This window comes from Sardina pilchardus, chromosome 18 (genome assembly GCF_963854185.1).
Source record: "Sardina pilchardus chromosome 18, fSarPil1.1, whole genome shotgun sequence".
Classification (NCBI taxonomy): Eukaryota; Metazoa; Chordata; class Actinopteri; order Clupeiformes; family Clupeidae; genus Sardina; species Sardina pilchardus.
This window is the reverse complement of record NC_085011.1, coordinates 9,074,224-9,096,880: the sequence shown is the minus strand read 5'-3', so window position 1 is coordinate 9,096,880 and position 22,657 is coordinate 9,074,224. Positions and strand designations below refer to the sequence as shown.

At 41.1% G+C, this 22,657-nt stretch overlaps 1 protein-coding gene across 1 annotated transcript; it reads left to right on the top strand.

Annotated features, from left to right (window-relative positions):
* Window positions 1-12,155: 12,155 nt before the first annotated feature.
* Window positions 12,156-22,017, top strand: LOC134063545 (lutropin-choriogonadotropic hormone receptor-like). The gene is made up of 10 exons (XM_062519098.1): window positions 12,156-12,310; window positions 12,467-12,538; window positions 14,074-14,148; window positions 14,352-14,426; window positions 14,523-14,594; window positions 15,191-15,265; window positions 15,698-15,766; window positions 19,366-19,443; window positions 19,976-20,170; window positions 20,850-22,017. Exons 1-10 carry the CDS (start codon window positions 12,156-12,158, stop codon window positions 22,015-22,017), a joined length of 2,034 nt encoding a protein of 677 aa, XP_062375082.1.
* The last annotated feature ends 640 nt before the right edge of the window (window positions 22,018-22,657 follow it).

Genomic DNA, 22,657 nt, shown 5'->3' with positions numbered 1-22,657 from the left:
TTCTGATATAGAGTTGTATTCATGACTACTATGACTATTGATGAAAGTGTGGAATGGAAAAAAGCTTACTCAAATATATTATACTCAAACATGTTATCCTTAACTTTGTATAAGTAATGCATTTTCTATATCACTGTGCATGCATTTGGAATATACTGCAGTTGTAACGTTAGTCTTTGTTTTGTGACAGACAAACTGAGCTCATTGTTGCTGCCAAACCATTTTGGCAACCAAACATTTTGAAAGGCAGTTCATTATTATTGTCTGCTCAAACCAGTCCTAGACCAATCCAGATTGTGTGTTCATTACATTATATTTCCAATTACATTTATTGTGTTTGCCCCTTCTGTCCAATGATTTCATTCTACTATGGCTTGGTTGGTTTTGTTCATGCTTGACATACCTGTTTGGCTTCCACTAAGAAGTATTGATCAGTCCTTGATAACTCATTTTGAGCATTTTCCAATTTTGAGCTAAGCTAAGCCATTTATTGTATCTTAACACACATCAGGATCAAAAAAACATTGGAGAGGTAAAAAAAATAACAATAATAAAAAAAAAGTCCATCATAGTGTGAGTTTTACAAATCTTCAAATAGCCTCAAATGTTCCCAATAACTTAAGTTATTGTAGAGCAGCATGCATGGCCATGTTAAAAACATGCAAGTGCAGTTCAACATGACTGCAATGCAGTGACTGTATTGATCCCATGGGTAAAATGTGTTCAGTCGTCTTGGATGCACAGCAAATCCACTCTGACAGTCAACTTACAGGAGCCAATGGTGCGTTCACTCGGTCTTTCTCGCCATGTCAATAAACACTTCAGCGACATGCACGGACAGCTGTGGCGGGTGACATTGCTCTTCAAAAACACTATGTGTTTTTTTTTTATGCTTGTTCATGCCAAATAAAATCTGTCTTTTCAGCTGAGCCATCTGACGACAGATAAAACGGCAAAGGATTCATCTGAAGTTAAAAGCCTCTTATGTCAAAATTCCAGCCTTGACCCAAGGAGAGGGAATGGAGATGGGTGTTGCAGGGAAACACTGCAGTGGCAAGATAATGTGATTTGCTTTAATGTAGAATAGGAGTCAGTTAGGAAAAAATCAGAGACAAAAAAATCATTCTGGACTGGAGATTTCCTGTTTGCAGATGAATAAAACTGATATGTGCTATATGGCTGCTTGTGAGGGGCACAGGCCAAACAAGCTCATTTTGACAGTTGACAAAAGCAATGCTGGCACTTTTTAGAATCTATATATCATCGCTGCCCATGAGTACAGTGTTGCCCTACTGTGTATAATGATATAATAAGTGTCCTGCTGGGCTAGCCTCCAACTCCAGCTCCTGCGTGCTTTGTTATCACGTCTCTATGCAGCTTTATTAAAAACAAGTGCATGGTGCTTGCCAGTTCAACCAAAAACCAATACAGTATCTCAATAGGATTAGACACAAGTGTAGCAGGTCGCATGGGCTTGCTTACTTGCTTAATTTAGTGGCTGTTTGGTCTTTTGCCACAGTCCTCTCTTGGTGACCATCTGGTCTTTCGGATGCATCTATATTAGCAGTTGTGGGTAAGAACCTGGAGGAATTTGGTTACAAGTAAGTTGTGTACATTTTTCGACACATTGATCTCATATAACACAATAGAGGGATCTAAAGTCTTGAGCCTGGTGTCTATCATTCATCATTGTTAGTCAAAGTGATTGCTTGAGTGCACTATTGCCCATAGTCTAGCAACACAAGCTTGAATCCATGAAAACAGAATGATAATGTATTATATATTGGAATGGAAAAGACAGCAGTACATCATAGGTGATTTTTTCCTTTCCCTTGCCTGTTTGACAGTCAATTACTTTTTTTCATTCAGAGGCTATTGTTATTGAAGGAGCATTTTGTGTAATCTCGAAGGCTGTCATTTCTCTCACCCTCTCTCACCCAAAGGTTGAAGGCCTGTCAGGGAGCAACCTTGAGAAGCCAGGAAGGAGCAGTACTCTGTGTTATTTATCAAGCTCCATTGTGTGTTACTGGGATATTGTGCATAAGATTTATATTTTTGTCTTGCTATTTTTTTTGCATCCATTAATTATTGCACATTGCAATTAAGATCTTGAAATACTGAAATATTGTTTTGGGTGTCCCTTGACCTTTAATTAGATACACGTTGATGCAACATCCAGTGATGAATATTGTGGTGTGGGGAGCTGTGGGGCTGATAATGTGAATGAACATGGACTCGCTGTGTGATTGGACTGTATTCAGGGCAGGTGGGGCTGGCTGGAAGTGGGCTACTCGACATGGCCCATGTCCTGTGTAAATATGCTGCTGAGATTTGAGATCTGAGTGAAATTGTTGCTGCCGCACTGGCACATTGCAGGGAAGTGATATGGCCTCTCTCCAGTGGGAATGTGCCCCTCTCTTGAGTGAATGCGCTGGAGAGTTCAGCTCAGGACAGGTAAAACGCAAACCACACAGAGTGGTGTGGCCTCTTTCTGGTCTTATTGTTGCACTAATGTTTTGAGATATTTTAAGTGAAATTTCATGTGAAAACTCTGAGTGTAGCAATACTGTAGGTCTCTCTCCTAGGATGAGTTTTTTTACTATATGGATAGTAAAAAAACACCCCAAACTGAGCAACAACAGGGTCAACACGGAATAAAAATAATGTTTGTCTTGACCAGACCTATTTCCACCAATTATGCATGGCTGAGCACAAAGGAGAGGAAACACAAACAAGTTGGCAGTGCAGTGTGACTATTTGCTCTAGGAAGACCATAATATACACCATGTTACCATAACAAGTTAACATGGCATAATTCATAACTTCTTTATTTACAGACACGGTCATTAACACACCACAGTGCACAGACTGAAATGGTAAACCTAACCTATTTGGTTCTGTACAAGTCATCTTGGATTTGAACTGAAGATATCATAATCCAGCGTGTTATAATCCAATTTTATGTTTGTTCTCTTGAGAAAGCTGGTCACTGATAGCAGTTGGCTTGTGTCCTATATAAACACAATAATGCAGCCTGAGCCAAGACCATAGCTGTCTGCTCTGTCACACCCCAACCAGTCTTCACTTCTCTCTCTCTCTTCTAGACAATCAACACAGAGCTCCTGGTTGCTATACCTACTACATGCTGATACATAAGCAAACACATCACACATTAACACTCACTACAAATATGCACATAACAATTCACTGTGAGTTTCAGCTATTTTGTGAGGATACAGACGAAAAGGCTGTAGAGACAGTATATGACCTGGGTATACCCTCATACGGTAGCTGTGGTTTGCACAGGTGCTGTAGCCTAGAAGAACACTTAAAAACAACAACACTACCAAAGAAGAGCACATATCCACAGAAGATGACATCAACTACTGTTTACTCCGAAAGAAGAGATCGACCCAAGCAACAACTGTAGTAGGTGAGGAGGTAGTGTACCAACACCTCTCACATCCCTCTAGGAATACATGGACACCTTTCGATGTTCTACGTACTGCCGGTAGATTGCAAACATGGTGAGGAAGGAAGAATTGTCTTATCCCCAGCACTGGAAGATCTAACAGAATAATTACCTGAAGGCCAAAGAAGAAATCGAAGGGAAGGAGTGAAGACACTGGCTCAGCAGAGCCCTGACCCTCACAAGTCTGGGTGGATTGTTTCTCTGTTTGTGAAACAGTATCACACTCTTCTCTCATTTTTCTTTTGGTCGTTATGGTCATACCAAGCAAAAATTCCCTGCTCAAATGCTGCCTGTCTACCTGCTTTTATCTTCTACTTCAGTGGGATTGTCCTGCTTTCAGCCTAGTACAGGAATATCACATACACAGTTCTCAAGCAGCAAACAAACAGTGTTATGAAACTCAAAGTGGCGTGAAAATCTATCCAAGTCTGTATTCCACTGGCAAGTAGAGTGTTTGGTCCCTTGTGAGGACAGAGATGCCATTTGATCAGTTCAGAAATATCTTTCATTTCCTAAAAGAGAGACTCGTGTGAATGGTGATTGGCTACCATGAGCCTTTACGTTCAGAGAAGAAAATACTTTATTCATCCCAAAGGAAATGTGACTGTCACAACAGCACCACCCTGTGCATATAAACTAACACACACATGAGTAAAATAAAAAATAAAATAAATAAGTATAATGACAGATGAAATAAAATAATAATAACAAAATCACATCAGTCATCAGCCACATGAATGTGGCAAAGAGGTGACAGGGTGAAAGGAAATTACCTCCAGTGTATCTCAGAGGAACATCTAGGGGAGATCAGCCTGCCACTGAAGGTACTCTTCAGCTCAACAAGCAAGGTTTAGGGAATGAGAGGTGTTGTTCAGGATACTCATCCGTTAGTGAAGTATCCTCCTCTCTCCCACCACATCCAATGAATCCAGCTGAATTTCTCCTCCTCTGACAGAGTTGGCTTTTTTTAATAAGCCTGTTCAGTCTGTTATCATCCCTTACTTTCATGACACATCCCCAGCACACCACTGCATAGAAATGCCACTAGATATGACAGACTGATAGAACAACTGTTATGTAGCATCTTGTTGCAGAAGTTGAATTATCGCATAGTTGCTGTAGAAAGTAACGCCGGCTTTGTCCTTTCTTGTAAAGTGCCTCAGTGTTCATAGACCACTCCAGTCTATCATCTAAGTGCACTCCAAGGTATTTATGAGTGAACTACTTCCACATCTATATAATTTGTTGGCCTTTTAATGTGTAAGGATGGCACAAGATGCACCTCAGGAAGAATTGCATTTGGCCAAGGAAAGGTTTAAATGTGTCTTGCACATGAGGACAGAGTGGTGAAGCAGTGGTAAATATTGCAAAAAAACTACTATTAATCGGACTCCAGAAAATCAAGAAATTTATCTTGAATAAATGCAATGTTTAACAGACACGAGAAGAGACATGTATGAATGTTGGTGAATTAACAATTTATTTACCAGTTAACCATAAACTTGTTACTATGTTACTAATATAACTTAAAATGTAATGCCTGTATAGAAGCCATGGCCAAATAACCAACTTAAACATAAGCTTAACAAATAATAAAACAAGTCATATGTAAAATGTATTAGATAACACAATACAGAACAGAACAAAGACATTCCTTAAGTTAGATAGAAATTAACATGTAAATGACATTTACATCTGGAGACGGCAGTATCTTCAGAAGTTTTCTCTCATCTGAGAGCAAGTCGTGTCTGCGTATCTCATCAGAGCAGGCAGTAATTGTCCCTGGTTACAGAAACATCATATGCATTAGCTTTACTGTTCTAAAACTGACAATGTTGTATTTCTCACGTGGAGAACTTTAATCAGGATACCAAACATGAATTATAATGTCTCATTTGACAAACAGTTAGAGTCCATATATTTTCGTGTTGTCTAGGAGGGGCCCAAGACTGCGTGGGTCCCCCAGCAGGGGGACAAGAACTGAGGCCATCTGGCTGCTGAAAACAGTGACTTTTCAGCTCAAATGCATGTACTGTATAAAAAAGGGGACATCTTTCCACTGATTCATGAATTCCAGACTTACAAATGTGACATTTTTATGTCTTACAGACACACACACACTAAATGCATGACTCTTGATGTGTGTGTCCTGTGCTTGTGTGTTTGTGTGTTTGTTATTGTGGTTGTGTATGTCGGACTCGTACCTATAATGCGAGGAACTGAATAGCCCTCCTCACGGTGACTCACCATATCGATACATTGAATAATTTAATCTATGTTAGCTTATACCCCCCAAAACGACCGTAGAATTTCGCTTTTGGGACTGAGGATGTTGATCTGTTTTGCTGCAACAGATTTAGTTACTCGTACAGTTTTACTGCCCTCTAACTTGTTGAAGTCAGACAAATAAACTTTCTGCAGCTTGAACACTAACCTAGGCCTTCTCCTCTTGTCAGCAAGGCGTTTTCAATCATTCACTCTGTTACCTTTAGGTAACACATGGGTAATACATAATACATGTCTTGGTGTTTTTATAAACCATGAATATATTTTGCAGGATATTCCTCTCAATGCTATTGAAAAGTGCAAGGCATTAACATCTCTAATGTTTGCACCAACATGCAACATAACATCTCTCAGTGAGTGCAGAGAATCTTTAGACCTGAAATGGGTTTGTATCTCCAATATTGTGGTGTTATGGGTCAGCTAGTTGAATTATGTAACCTAAAAACACCAAAGATATTGGTTCCATCCACAACCAAGATGATCACACTACTGATCATCAATGTGTGCTTTTGGAACAGGGGCACAGCCGGAGGAATAATCCAAGAGTTTCCTATAGTGTGCACCATCTTCATGTCTTGTCTAACTGAATGTTGCAGAAACAGTCCAATAAAATTCCAAGGTTTATCGTTGTGTACGCACAATCAAACATAAGTATACACACACACACACACACACACACACACACACACACACACACAAAAAAAAACACACACACCCAAAGATAGTACAATATGCTACAGTACACACACACAAATGTGTGCACACTCTCAAGCATATTTGTGCACACATACTGAGCAGTTGTGTGCACATCATGCATTGAGAGAATGTGTGGCAGAAGTTAGTGAACTTACATGTCAGACTCCATTATTGTTTGCTTTCTTTACTGTAACACAATACTCACACATTTCAATGGTCACTGCATCCGGTCTGTGTAGCACTGAGCATAATGTGCAGCATGGCCATTCTCATCTGGTCACTTGGGGCACACATGAAGCTCAATTTGTGTTGGGATCGAGAAAAGGAAATCACACATCTCAAGGTCAGGACGTTTATTTTTCAAATCTTTTTTTTTTTTGCACACAATGCAAGCCACTTTGTAATTAGCCCACATCCACAGGAGAGGTAAACAAGCCCATGTCCCATTTTCACCACATTTATTATTCCACCACTCTGGATCTGAATGAATAAGTGATCAAAGGCCAGCTGGCTGGCTCTGCAGGAATCCACCACAAGATGGGGGAGACAGAGGAGGAAAAGGGCCAGCATTGCAAGGGTAATACTGACACCTTCTGGCAAATTAAGATAACTACAAATACTTGTCAAGTAAATTCTACAACCATGCCTTTATGCACATGACACGCATAACAGATGAGGGTTCTTTCTAGTTTCTAGTACTCAGGAATACTGAATGACAGTGATTGACAGTGAAAATGTGAATGACTGTATTTCCTGAATCTCTTCATCCTCCCTTGTCACCCTGAACCAGGTTCTCTAAAATGACGTGTACGATATAGCCATATGAATAGCTTACTGGATCGCTGAAGTGAATTGCTGAAAATACTTGACTGACTGATTTGTTTAGTGCTAGCCAAAGAATTATGTTTGTCTTTTAAATGCAAATTGGTGTTGTGAGTAATTACAGTGGTAGCTATACAGGAGTATGTGATACTGATTGAAAGTCTATTCAATGCATTGTTTCAAATATTTTAAAAAGCAGCAACTGTTTGAATCCATCAGTCATATTCCCCCCCAAGATCAATTTAAGCTTCCATGTGGTTTGCTGTCCCCCACAGTGTGTATAGTTGTTACAGTTGCATTTTGGGCCATGCAAGTTGTGCTTTAATCAGAATTTGAGTGATGACCATAATATTTGGCAGAAAAAGAAATTATCATGATCATGCTTAATAAATCATTATTCATAACAATGTACCCACCATACCTAATGCCTTAGCTGCTCATGTATGAGGTCACATATGATAGACCATGAACTCATGTCAATTCTTGATTATTCATGAAAGATTAAGGAATGAAGTGATGCATAAACTATGAATTAATCATGAATTCATGATAATTCATAGGTAAAGTGCTACCAAATCATTTCTTAATAAGCACATGGGTTTGAATAGTACATGCAACTGCCCAGTTCTGCCATATAACCGACAGGGAAGGAAGATCATAATAAAATTCTAGCTAAAGATATAGTTCCGTTTCTTATCTATATGCCGCGCTGTTTGGTATTGATTTTTTTCCCCTTTCACGTGTATTTTTAAGTAACCACACTGGGAGCACTGAGGTCCAAGGATTTCTGCATTCCTGATATGATAACACGGAACGTGTGGGTGTCCCTCTACCATCACCCTCTCTCTTTCTCTCTTTTTTCTCTCTCTCTCTCACTCCCTCGCTCCTTCTCTCCCTCACTATTTTCTCTGTGCCCAGTCAGCCTCAAGGTTACATAGCATTAAAAGAAGGCATGCTTAATCATTCATAATAATGCACACCTTTTCAACTGGGATTTGTTTACCCATTCTTCATTAAAATGTTAGACCATTCTTAGCCCCAGTGTAAAGAGAACTGATAAAAGGACATTATTATAATTATGAGGCGGTGATTGTGATGGTGTGCGTGCGTGTGTGTGTGTGTGTGTGTGTGTGTGTGTGTGTGTGTGTGTGTGTGTGTGTGTGTGTGTGTGTGTGTGTGTGTGTGTGTGTGTGTTAGGGGTCTACCCATCCATCAGTTCCCTCCCTGGCCTTCATGGGAGATAAAACATTACCAAAACCTCTTCTTGTTGACTGAGAAATGGATTTGATTGATGTGACTTGTTGAAAGAAACTGTGCTGTTTTGAACATTTTAGGTATAAGTCTTGTGGGGAACTAGTTCTTAAATCCTATTCAAGTTCGTGGAATATAAAACAGACCTATTATTTCCTCTAGCTGCTTAAGTAATCCACCGTATAATGTCTTCCAGGTGATGGAAAAAATGCAATAAAAGCTTTTATAGCATGCAAGCTTTTTTTAGCATGCCAGAAAACTTTAATGGTAACCATTAATGAAATTGTTGATTGTGTTAGAAAATCATGAGTAGCCTAGTGGCCATGTGTTTGTGTATGGATGTACTGTATGTGTGTGTGTGTGTGTGTGTGTGTGTGTGTGTGTGTGTGTGTGTGTGTGTGTGTCTGTGTGTGTGTGTGTGAGTGTGTCTGTGTGTCTGTGTGTCTGTGTGTCTGTGACAGACAAAGAGAAAGAGAGAGCATTTGTGTGTCATTAGCAGGTGGGTAGCTGAAGTCTATTCCACGTGAGTAGGTTTCCAAAGACCTCTTCACCTTGCCCTGGTTCCCATGTGTAACAACCAGCAGTGGGACAAGAAAATGTCAACAGCCATTGAGCCAGAGGCGAGAGATGCGGGGGCGGAGCTATACTGTAGGCGTGGTAGACGATCCGGGCCATCCCCCTCATTAGTGAGGGCCTTCGTCTGTGTTGCTGAGGACCCCTCCACTGACATCATTGAAATCACATTCCACAATCACAAATCAAAGTAGTTTGATAGGCTAAATTTAGTATCGGCTAACTGAGCACAGGTTACCTAGTAATTGAACTAAGATAAACTTGATTATAACTGTCCTTTTAGGTATACTATTTTATTATGGAGGGAGTCATAACTTTGAAAACAAATCAGTGAATCCCTAAAGCTGTCGTGAAATGTAATAATTATTTATGTTTTGTAGTTAAACTGTTGTTGTGGCTTGTATTTATGTATTTATTTATTGTATTCTTTTAAATGTGTTTGTGTAGTTTGCCAACAAGTACCATGCAGTCTGCATTCATAATCTAGGTGCTTGTACACTACCTCCTCACCTGTGGAAAGGGACCTGATGAAACCCATGAATAGGCTGTGCTTGTTGAAACGCATTCCACTCAGATAGCTAAGTGGCTACCAGGCTCAAAATTCACTTTTAATTGCAAACAGAAATGTAAAGCTTGCGACGAGTCATTACATGCTGCAATTTCCAAAGTTGAAGGCTGCTTTTAATAAGTTAATATTGTGATATCAATGTGGTGCAAACAAACAAGGCTAGAGTTAGTAGAGCCTTGAGCAACAGCTGACAAAGGGGCATCATGAGAACCATTGCGACTCTTCTTAAAGAGACAATGCAAAAGTGACTTTTTTGTGTTACATTTTTGTTATCATCCAAATGTTATTACAGTGTACGATTCTAAAACAGTATTTTTAATAATATTGCTGGTCACAACCGTATGTGCATGTATGTTGGGGGGAGGGGCCCATCATCCATCAATGCCCCAGGGTCCTGTGTGCAGTTGTTGTGCCACTGGAGAGATGGCTCACACAGAAACACAACATAGAGGAAATGGTTGCAAAAACAACACCAAATCAGTCACCCAGGAGGCAGTCTGGTAACCTACAGTACTGAAAACACGTCCTGTCCCATTTAATCTTTTGGAGATCAGAACAGAGCTCATCTAACATGATGAGTCCCTGTGAAGTGCACAGACATTTCAGCTCAATTGCGCTCATCAATACTGTGCCATTAGTAACACACACTGACTCACTGCGTCCCCCAGAGTCTGGCACCTGAGAACAAGCACAAAGGCGTACCGTGGTTATGGGGGAACAACTCCCCCTGGAGCAAGACATTGTTCTCTGCGTGGAGCCACAAAATGGACTCAGATAAAAGCGGCTGTAGTGCTCACGTGCTCCACATGGTTAGCTGAGGGAGAATAGGGAGCCATCCCTCTCCTCCTCTCTCCATCCCTCTCCTCCTCTCTCCATCCCTCTCGCCCCTCTCTCCATCCCTCTCTCTCTCCCTGTAATGACATCTGTCTGGCTGACTGATTTTCCATCATGGATATTCATTCAGTCCACTGGCCTGAACAAGACTGATTATTTAAACACCAACACCCCCCCTTGCAGATAAAAAGCATCCTATCTCACATCTGGTAATGTGTGTGACGTGTGTGTGTGTGTGTGTGGGGGGGGGGGGGGGCGCCAAGAAGGAACATTGTCTGGCTTGCCGGTTGGACACTTGTATGCTGTAGGTCAGCAGCACAGATACACACTCACAGGCCACTTGTGAAGAGAGACGGGGGGGTTCGGTTGGGTGCCAGGGCTGAAAGCCTGGCTCATTAAGGCTTCTGGTGTGGCAGGCTTTTGTGCTGTGCACGTTCCCTGGCCAGGCACCTGAGTGACTTGACATCCCGTGTTGTCGGTCAGTGTGCCCTTTGCTATTTTGGTGCATAAAAAACATTTGATGACTGGTAGGAAATTGGGAGTCTAGCTGTCGCCATACTAAGCTCAATCTTTTAAGATTTAACATTTGTCTGGGGAGTCTGCACTTTATTTCTACTGCACAAAAGGCTGATCAGTGGACGTAGTTCAAATGACTGTAGCTGGGTCCTTCAACCAATCAAACGATCCGGGTGCACCTTTTAGATTTGCTAGTTTGTGATTGAACCCAGAAGATATGGACAGGAAGCAGGAGAGATGGATGTGCAGGTTTCCAGTCTGAACTGCAGGGTGAAATCCAAATCTCCGGAATGATCAAGCAGGGTCTACTCAGCCTAGAAAAATAGTGAATAGTGAAATAAACAATGACGTGATAAAAAAAAGTTTTTTTCTCTGAATGCCCTCTCTATGATGGCTCATTAATGCCTCAGTCATTTATGGATCTTCAAATCCATGGCAGTTGCAGCAGGTGACGCTATACGAATCAGCTTGAAACACCTGTGAATAAACACCAGCCTATGCATTACAAATACCATAAAATATGACTTATCTGAAAAGTTTTTTAACATTCAAGTCATAAACACGTCAACTCTTTTCGCCACCACGTTTCCAGACGGGTATATGGATATCTGATCCGACAAAGCACCAATTCACAGAATGGAAGGTGTCGAATGTGACTGATTCTCGGCGTACAGAGGATCTGCTTGTTTATGTTCAGACAGAGCACTTGCAAAGGATGAGATGGCAAAGCCCAGGCAGGAAGAGCTGTACTACAGAGCTTACGAACAACTCCGTTATGCTCAAATCCTGCAAGCAGGCGATTCTTCCCATGAACTATATTTTGACAAAATTGAAGGGATGTTAGAATAAGTAATCTTCTTTTCCTTATTTCAGAAGGTGTAAACCATTACATCCTATTCGTACATTCGTTTCAAATCTGAGACAGACGCAGAGTGAAACTACCCTCGCACTCAATGAATGGGTAAGTTTGTAACCTTGCGAGCACTTGGTGACGTCGAGCGTGCCGCGCTCTGAGCGTTAGTTGCCAATTCTCGTGTAAAGACAGGACGAACACAGAGTTCGCAGAACTTTTGAGGGTTAGGTTTGAGCCAATTTGCGTAAGGCTTGTGGGGGGAAAGTTTTCAGGCACTGCTCAGTATGCTTTTGCGCACTGTTTGGTTGGTGGTCTTGCTAGTGAGCGTGAGGACTGTTTGGACATTCGAGTGTCCACTGGTCTGCCAGTGCACCCCGGACATATTATGCTGCACGAGAGAAACACAAGAGCAATCGCAAAGACAGTCACCATTTACACTGTAAGTTTTCGCTTTCACAGAATGGATAACTTGTCATACTTTTAATATATTGGTATCTCATTTTACTTCCAAATGTGTTATCGCTTAAACTCAGTTTAACCAGTGTGACCAGGGTCTCTATCTTATCTGTCTCTTCTTATCTCATCTATCTTTCAGGCGAATTGTACACCTGCCATTGAGGGAAATTCAAAGCAGTACTTTCAAAGGATTACTCAATGTATCCAGAATGTAAGTGCTAACTAATAATAGTCTTTCTGTCTACCTTCCGTTTGTGTAATTCATTCAACTTGTCTGAACTTTTGCTGCTAAACCTCTGTACAACAGAGAAGTCTTTGAAGCGTTGAAAATGTAAAGATGTTCAACATTTTGGCAGTGTTGACGACGCCTATGTCTGGATTATCTTGAATTCTGAGGTGTGATCTACTGAGTAGTTTACAGATGAACACCAACTTTTAGTACATTTAAAAAATAAAAAAACGTATTGAATTTATTTAGGATAGTTTATGAAAATCTTGTATGATGTTTACATGTGAAATCTTAGCCTACAGATTCACAGTATCATACATTACCCTAGGCTCCAATCAGGAATTAATGAGTTTGTTATATGGATGCATTCCATTGAGCATTATCAAATTATTAACCAACTGTAGTCATATGGTTGAGGGCAGGTCCTCTGACTTTTCAAACAGAAATCACTGAGTCCGGCTGTCATTCACCCAGCCTTAAGTGGGGTGCTCATCAAAGCTCCAACTCATACAGCACTCACCCAAAAGAAAACAAATGCAGTGGAACCTCTGTGCCCCATGGTGCTCCTCTGACCATGTCACACTGTATGAGGTGTCCACAATAAGCAAACCTAAAATAGTCTTAACAGATCGAGTCCTATTTTGTGACGTAAATGCCAACAAAGCTTTTTCTTAATTGTGCTCTTCTGTAATTGCTTTTTTAGAGGTGCTCTAGTTGAGAGCAGCTAATTGGGATAATTACTTCAGAAAGCTGACATGCAGGGAGACCAAAGATGGGTAACCAACAATATACAAGGAAGTTCGGAAGGCCAAGATAGAATTGAAATTGTGTTAATTGTTTGCTGAAAGTAGGTGTGTGCGTGTGTGTGCTGTCTGTCTGTGTGTGTGACTGTGTCTGCGTGTGTGTGTGTGTGTGTGTGTGTGTGTGTGTGTGTGTGTGTCTGCGCGTGTGTGTGTGTGTGTGTGTCTGCGTGTGTGTGTGTGTGTGTGTATGTGTGTGTTTGTGTGTGTGTGTGTGTGTGTGTGTGTGTGTGTGTGTGTGTGTGTCTGCGTGTGTGTGTGTGTGTGTCTGCGTGTGTGTGTGTGTGTGTGTGTGTGTGTGTGTGTGTGTGTGTCAGAGTAAGCTGAGTAAGACCACCTACCAGCAACTGAAGGGCATGCATGACACAGGTGTCCTCTTCAATGAGATTGTTAAATTTAGACATTTAATCTTGTCTGTAGAGAAGGAGATAATCTGCAAACGTATCTATTGATTGCTATGACTCCAGAAGAGCTAAAATACCGTACAAAAGTCTTATTTATTATTAATGACAAAGCTCATGGCAGCAGAAGGCTGGTATTTCACATCAGCCCCAGACCTGCTTCTTAGTTGAAATCTCTGCTTCATCCTAAAAAGAGTACAATAAAACAAGCAAAATACTACAGTGTAAATGATTACGTTTTATTATGCCGATATATTACAAAGTCAGTGCCATTTGTATCTTCTTTTTGCATCTAATATTTAATTTGTATCTTCAGAGAAATTGCTCAAAGTGACTCAGTCAGAAGGATAAGACACCAGGCATTCCTTTCTTTGAAAACCATTACAGAAATGTAAGTGTTTCATACTTTTTTTCTCTCTCTTCCAAAAAGAAATGTAAGAAATGTAAGTTTAGTGTCAACCGTGTTTCTGGTTGGGAGTTTGTAACACAGTTGCTTTGAATGGTCTGAAAATGTGACAAAAGCAGAACATCATATCTCATACCAATATATCATCTAGCATAGAATTTCAAAGTTGGTCTGTTTTGTCTTCTCAGTGCAATACTGAACATCAACCATCTTGTGTCAATTGAGACTGGAGCCTTCACTGATATACCCAAACTACAATATTTGTAAGTATGTCTAGGCCTACCTTTTTTAGCCTTTGTGCTGTGTGACAATGACACCTTTTCTGTTTTCTGACTGTTGTATCTCTTGTCGTTTTCTAGGAGTATTTGTAATACAGGAATAACACAATTTCCTGATCTTTCCTTCATCTCAACACTGGAGTTAAACTTTCTGTGAGTACTGAATATCAGACTGTTAGTCACTATATGGTAGCCTTGCCAACATCAGAGCGATTCACTATTGAGATTGAGAATGGGACAGGGGATGCCTTGTTCACCTCCGATTTCTAAGAGGGAAACCAGCAGTGAATTTTTATTTTTATTCTTACCAAACTCTTACCAAATGTTTTCGGAAGAATTCGTTCTTGTAAATGAATGTTTACATGTGGTTGTGTTCTAACTTCCAAAGCAAATGTCTGTGTGGTTTCACACTGACAGCACAACCATTTGTAGTTTTCAACAGCATTTCTGCATACTGTCATAAGACCCAGCCCATGTCAAATGAGCAGGAGTGATTGCTTTACATTGGCTCATTTTGGAAATATAGCCAGATGAATCTGTTGAGCAAATTCAAGTTCGCTCAAAGATTTATCTGGGTTCACCCACGCTATCATTATAGACAACTGTCCTGCCTACTTATAATGTGAAATGTGATCCAACTATTGGTGAGATTGTAGAGAAGATATTCAATCACCTTGATGATTCATAACATCTTTGGTTGAAAGACACAGTTTGATTGAACTCTGAGAACATGCTCATTTTTTTTACAGAGAGCTAGGAGATAATATGAGATTGGAGGTCATCCCATCGAATGCTTTCTCTGGCATATCAAAGTACACGTACATGTAAGTACACTATAAAGCTTTTTTTTTTTTAAGAGATAAGATAAAAAGAAATATTCTTGCTTAATATGACGTGTACTTACTATGGATTTATCATTATGGCCTTGTGGATGTTAGTGAATATCAAAACTTAAATGGAAACTTGTTTTAATTTGAGCCCTTCTTTACAATTTTGTTGAGTCCAAATGAAGGTGGTCCAGTATTAACACTAAAAACGCTACAATATCTGGAAGTAAACACTTGTTTTCTCCACTGAGAGGCTCAAAATTTTATCATAGGATATAGAGATGCATCTCTAACATCCATTCCTACAGTCAGTGGCCTAGCTGGTTCTTTCCATTAGGCTATATTATTATACTGTAGATTAGGATTTCAAACACTGACTAATTATATACAGTTCCTTTGGTTACTTAAATTTATATCTCATATTTTCAGGAATCTTGTCAGAAATGGATTCAAGGAAATCAACTCTCATGCCTTCAATGGAACCACACTGGAGACGCTGTAAGTACCAGGCATCATTTCCATCTACTTCTGTCCTGTCAGAAAGCTGCCGTCTCTACACAGCTGTCTCTGTCACACTCATATTTGAGCGTCAATCAGTGTTTTTACAGTGACTGAGATATGATTCATCTTTGTTACATAGTCAACACAACCCAAAACATCAACACAGACAAAACATTGACTTCAAATCTGAGTTTAGCTAAATATTTGCTGAAGACTCACAGACAGACGTTATCAGTGACCTAAATTGCGTGTAAATTACAGTGGAAAAGTTATAATGGTTTCACACTAATAGTTTAGCTTTCAATGTTTCAGTGCATTTCAGTGAAATACCTATCGAGTAAAACTTGTTCCACTTGAAACTGAATCTGAATATTTCTGATTTTCTTTTGAATTGCTGAATTGGAGCAATTGTAGAAAAAATAATTTGAATAGTATATCTTGAAATGTAATGAATTAGTTTGGAACTGAATTAGATTGGGTAAACCTGCCAGCGATTGGATTTCGCCCTGCAGCTCAGGCTGGAAACCTGCACATTTATCTCTCCTGCTTCCTGTCCCCATTTGCTGGAACCAATCACAAACTGGCTTATCCTCCAGGCATATCCAGATTGTTGGTCTGGTTGGTTGAAGGACTATCCACACATACAGAGTCATTTGAACTATGCCTATTAATCATGCCTCTTTCGCAGTAGAATATACAGTGCATACACCCCAGGCTAATGTTTAATCTCAAAAGATCGAGCTTATTCTGGTGATAGCCAGGCTAGAACTGAATCCCAGTAAGCTTGACATTTAATCTAAAATGTTGAAATCATGGAGTGATTTTTGTGTCTTTTTAATGTAAGTGAAAAAAAATATGATTTGAAGGGAAAACATGAGCTATGAGAACAAAAGTCTGTTGAAAGTTTGAAAAGTTGAAAATTGAGGCAAAAACTTTTGCCTGCAGACCTAAATGTTTTGCATGTGTAAACATTTTGCTTGCAAATCGAACGTTTTTGCACATCAAAATCTTTTCAAAATTAAAAAGTTTTAGCTTCAAGTTAAACAGGACATGATCTCAAATAAAAAAAACTTTCACCTCCAGTTTGAATTTTGCACAAAGTTTTTCACATCAACATTTTTTTAACCAAAATATTTGGATTTCAAAATTGAACAAGATGTAATGGGTTGGATCTAAGATGGGTTTCTATTGGGTTGGTTTGCATCGGATTGTCTGCATGGCTACTGCCTACTCCTTTGAGCTCTCCCTCTCTCTTTTGCTGGACAGAATAGTCAATCCAATGCCTTGATTTTGGTTTTCATAACTCTTTTTTTCCTTGAAATCAATTTTTTTATATTGAAAAGACCCAAAAATCACTCAGAAATTGAATTAATCTGTTCTGATACATAAATTATCCTCACTGAAAATCCCACAATTTGCACTTCCACATTCAGTTCTAACAAGTCATTGTTAGACCGTGAAAATCGATTTCAGTACTGAAATACAGCATCTAACTGAGGAAGAGCAATCAAAAGATCTCCAAAACGGCGCCCCTAACCTCCTCTTTACACACACACACACACACACACACACACACTCACACACACACACACACACACACGCACACATCTTTCTTTCTGTATCTTACTTCTCTCATTCTCAAAGGAACTCTGGATCTCATTCATAGTGACCATTGGGTCCTTGATTACATTTCTGACCAAGGCCCTTCATCCCTTATTACTCTAGGAATAGGATCTAGATAGATAGATACTTTATTGATCCCCAAGGGGAAATTCATGGTCAATCTAGGATCTAGGTTGGTTGTTCCAAACTTCTCCATTTGAGAATGATGGAGGCTTCCGTGCTCTTGGGCACTTTCAATGCCGCAGAATATTTTTTTTGTATCTTTCCCCAGATCTGTGTCTTCACACAACCCCGTCTCACAGGTCTACAAATTCACAATTTGAACAATTCTCTCGACCTTGTGGCTTGGTTTTCACTCTGACATACACCATCAACTGTGAGACCTTATGTAGCCTAAAGAGATGGTTGCTTCTCCTAATAATGTCCAATGAATTAATTTAGGCATAGGTGGCCTCCAGTCAAGTTGTAGAAGCATCTCAAGGACCATTGATAGAAGTAGAATGCACTAGAGCTCAATTGCAAGTGTCATAACAGAGGGTCTGAATATGTATATAAATTGACAAAACACTCCAAACACTTGTTTTTTTTGTGGAGTGGGGTATCGTGTGTAGATTGATGAGAAAAACAAATGAATTGAATCCATTTGAAGATGAGTCTGAAACATAACAAAATGTGGAAAACTTGAAAGGGTCTGAAAACTCTTCGATTGCACTTTATGCACTAAGGCACATAAAAACACATAAATACACACACACACACACACACACACACACACACACACACACACACACACACACAAATATATATATATATATGCCCACACACTCACAAGCGAACACACACACATACACACAGAGAGAGAGAGAAGCAAACACACACATGCAAACTCTCTTTAACAAAAGCTGTAAGAGTATGGAATGGAGATGGAGACCAATAGGCTAATATGCACTGAAGGCAGCTCAGGAGCTCATTTGTTTCCGATGGAGCGTTAGCTGTGTTGTAACTGCATCTTCTGTTATACTTTGCTCCTTACATGTTCACTCCAACACTAAAGATATGGTTTGCCCAATAACGACAAATTTAACACATGCAAAATCCATCGTAACATGCTGATTCACTAGGTGCAACATCGTAGAGTTCATGTAGACGCTAATTACATTAACTATAGTGGCAGGAATACACCTGGCTCCACCGGAAACAAATAAGCTTCTGCACAGCCTTCCATATAGCCTAGTGTTTCTGTGCAGGACTGAGCAGCGGTCATATTTTTGTACCGCTATGCGGTTCATCTAGTTCGCTTTCAAAATGTACTATAATGTAAAATGTACTATTATTTAAGTACTAAATGTACTTAAATTCAGTTTTTCAATACAATTACTCAAATTCAGCAATTCAAATGAAAATACAAAATATTCAGATTCAGTTTGAAATGGAATATGTTTTACTCCCAATACCACAACAAACTAATTTGTAAAAGTGAACAAAAACATACATACAGGTTATTCAACATTAACTCCAAATATCAGATTCAAAACCATCAGCTTTGTTTTCTCCAAACAATCTCCCATTACATTTAAATATCAAGATATCAAAATGTTCAATTATGGATAAACAGCCTTGAAAATGTGCAGCAAATGCCAGTCTTCGGTGGTTACCACTTAACTATTTTTAAAAACAATCTCCTCTCTCAATGAAACCATTTTTTTTTGCTAAAATTCTGCACACTGATAGCCTGACCAGCCTAGGCTAGCACTCTGAGGTGTAGATAATATCACATTGGAATTATGGTCCTACCAACCATTGATGTCCCATTGATTGAAACATTTGTTAAAAGGGTTTTTGAATGCGGAAGGTACAGTACATGCTGAAGACATTTAGACCAGAAATGTCAAGGCTGTTTGAATGACAAACTCTGACAACATGTCTTGTATACTAAATGTAATTGTGGCTTGTGTTTTGTGTCTCTGCTTTAGGATTCTGAGAGATAACCGGTATCTTCACAAAATCCATGAAGACGCCTTTGAGGGAGCAATTAATGGACCAATAGCCCTGTAAGGACACAATAGTGATCTTATGTGATGTACAGAACATTGATGCAATGAACTTCAAATGTGCCTCAGAATATTCAATTCATTGGTGTCCAATTTGGCTCTTGGTTACAGGGGTCATGAAATGACGACGAGGTCCCTAAAATAGCCTACTGTTGAATCTGTTATGAGTTCATAATCAGTATTATATAAAATATGTTACAAAAGGTGGCAAGGTCATTTTCTGGTCTTTGTTAGTGTCATTGGTTCTGTGTAAACATTGATAGCCATGGCCACACAAAGATAGTGCCACTGGCAATGCTGGTATAGTTTACATTGACTATGACTCCCTGGTTTTCTGAACACTTACTCATTGCATTGCGTTTGCTCTTATTTTATTGAATTCTCTGTCTCTGCCTATTTTATTGAATTCTCTGCCTTATCCAAACGTCATATTGCCCTAGATTCTGGTAGGGGCTCAAGCTACCCTCAGCCTATACCCACATATACTGTATCTGTGGTTATAACATGGTGTGTGTGTGTGTGTTTCGTACAGTGACGTGTCCTCCACCGCTCTGAGTTCGCTCCCTGTACGTGGTCTGGGGCTTTTGGAGAAGCTGACGGCACGTTCCACACCTACTCTTAAGACGCTGCCCCCGCTGGAGAACCAACAAAACCTACAGAACCTACAGGAGGCCCACCTCACCTACCCGAGCCACTGCTGTGCCTTCTACCACTGGCGACGGAACAGGTAAGCCACTGACCGCTTACAGAGTCTCCATCAGAGGCCCAGATGATCCTTACACCAGTAAACAAGGGAAAATACTTGAAACTGATACTGCTTTCTCTAACTGAGCGCATTTGGCCCTTCTCGGCCACCGTAGGAAAGGGACTAGAGACTATTTTTATGTAGAAACGATGTAATTGTTTTACAAACAAAAACACAAAGGTGTTAATTATACCTGTTCTATGATTTTGAAGTGTATCATTTTGGTACAAGCTACTGGCTCATTACTTTGTCCTGTCCTACCAAACATTTCAATTTCACTCATCCTGTCAAGGTCAAGGTGAGAGGAAAAAATGTTTTTGCTTGAGATTGTTAATTCACATTTTCTTGATACTTTCCTTTTCCTCCACACAGAAAAAATCCTCTCAAAGCCTTCTTCAACCAGACAAGCCTCTGTGGTGAAGATGCTGGGGCAGACATGTAAGCAATTTATGTCATTGTAGAGGGAGTTTGAAATAATACAAACAATTAACAAGCCCTTGCCATAGAAGTGCATGTTACTTTTCTTGCATTTATCTTGCTACATGTCTCAAACAGTAGAACAGTGATTGCTTGTCTCACCATGTCCTTTTTTTAGATATAGTCCACTATATGAAATACCCCATAATCTTTTTGTTGACGCATCTAATCATCTTCTCCACAGGGATCCCGTCACTGACGGTTCGGTTGAGCCCGTCGACATCCGTTCCTACTACTCAGATCTGGAGGAGCTGTGTAATGATCCCATCATATGCACCCCGGAGCCCGACGCCTTCAACCCCTGCGAGGACCTGCTGGGTGACGACGACCTGCTGGGCGACGGCTTCCTGCGCCCCGTCACCTGGGTGGTCACCATCTTCGCTGTGGCGGGCAACCTGGCCGTGTTGTTCATCCTGCTGTCCAGCCGCCAGAAGCTGACCGTGTCCCGCTTCCTGATGTGCAACCTGGCCTTTGCCGACCTCTGCATGGGCCTGTACCTGCTCCTCATCGCCGCCATGGATTACCACTCGCGCCGGGAGTACTACAACCACGCCACCGACTGGCAAACGGGTCCCGGCTGCCAAGTGGCCGGCTTCCTCACTGTGTTTGCCAGCGAGCTCTCCGTCTACACACTCACGCTGATCACCCTGGAGCGCTGGCACACCATCACCCACGCCATGGAGATGGACCGGCGGCTCAAGCTGCGGCACGTGGCCCTGATGATCGCCGGCGGCTGGGCGTTCTCCCTCCTGGTGGCCCTGCTGCCCGTCCTGGGCGTCAGCAGCTACGCCAAGGTGAGCATCTGCCTGCCCATGGACATCGAGACGCCGGCCGCCCAGGCCTACGTGGTGCTGGTGCTCCTGCTCAACGTGGTGGCCTTCGTGGTGGTGTGCGCCTGCTACGTCCGCATCTACGTCAGCGTGCGCAACCCGGAGCTGGCGGGCCGCAGCGGCGACGCCAAGATCGCCAAGCGCATGGCCGTGCTGATCTTCACGGACTTCCTGTGCATGGCGCCCATCTCGTTCTTCGCCATTTCGGCCGCGCTGCGGATGCCCCTCATCACCGTCTCCAACGCCAAGATCCTGCTGGTCCTCTTCTACCCCATCAACTCGCTGTGCAACCCTTTCCTCTACACCATCTTCACGCGGGCGTTCCGGAGGGACATTTGCCAGCTGCTCAGCCGCTGTGGCTGCTGTCAGGACAAGGCCTGTTTGTACCAGGCCAAGGGCTTCAGTCCTCGCCCAAGCATATCCAAATGCAAGACTAATGCGTCTAAGAAGCCCCACTCTCTACAGTTTTATGCATACCACATCAAGATGCAGGGCTGCTTCCTCAACAAAGGGCCAACATGACAATGAGCCTACTGACAAAGCTATGGACATTATCTACTGAAATTCGTGTTTTCTACGTTGGTGCTGTCAATACAATGTATATAGCTATTTTTTTCTGTACAATATTTTTGTAATATGGTATTGATGAAATGACCAGTGTTCCAAGCATTATGTGGAGTCTTAAATACAAAACATGATAAGGTGAGCTAGCTTGACTTTCTAAATCTTAAGCCTCTGTGTCATATCTCTCTCTACCCATTACATCACTGTTCCTTCCAGAACAAAATGTGTTCTAAGAAAAGGGAACTTTTGCACACAGCAAAATTAGCACTTGAGAAACAGCATCCCTGGTGTTTTTGGAAAAAATGGGACAAACACAGGCCCCATTAACACACACACTGCCTGGCCTACAGTCAGACATGTCTGGCAAAAGGGGAAACTTCCTCCACGGAAGAGCAGCTTTTAACAATCAGCAATGAGATACTGCAGAACAACCTGACCGCCTTAATCTGCCAGGGCCACAGAGAGCTCATGGTCAGTCATGCATAACTCCACAACATCCTAAGAGCCCAACACACACACACACACACACACACACACACACACACACACACACACACAAATAAGGTATCCACATAACTGTTCTGAACTATGCTGTTCA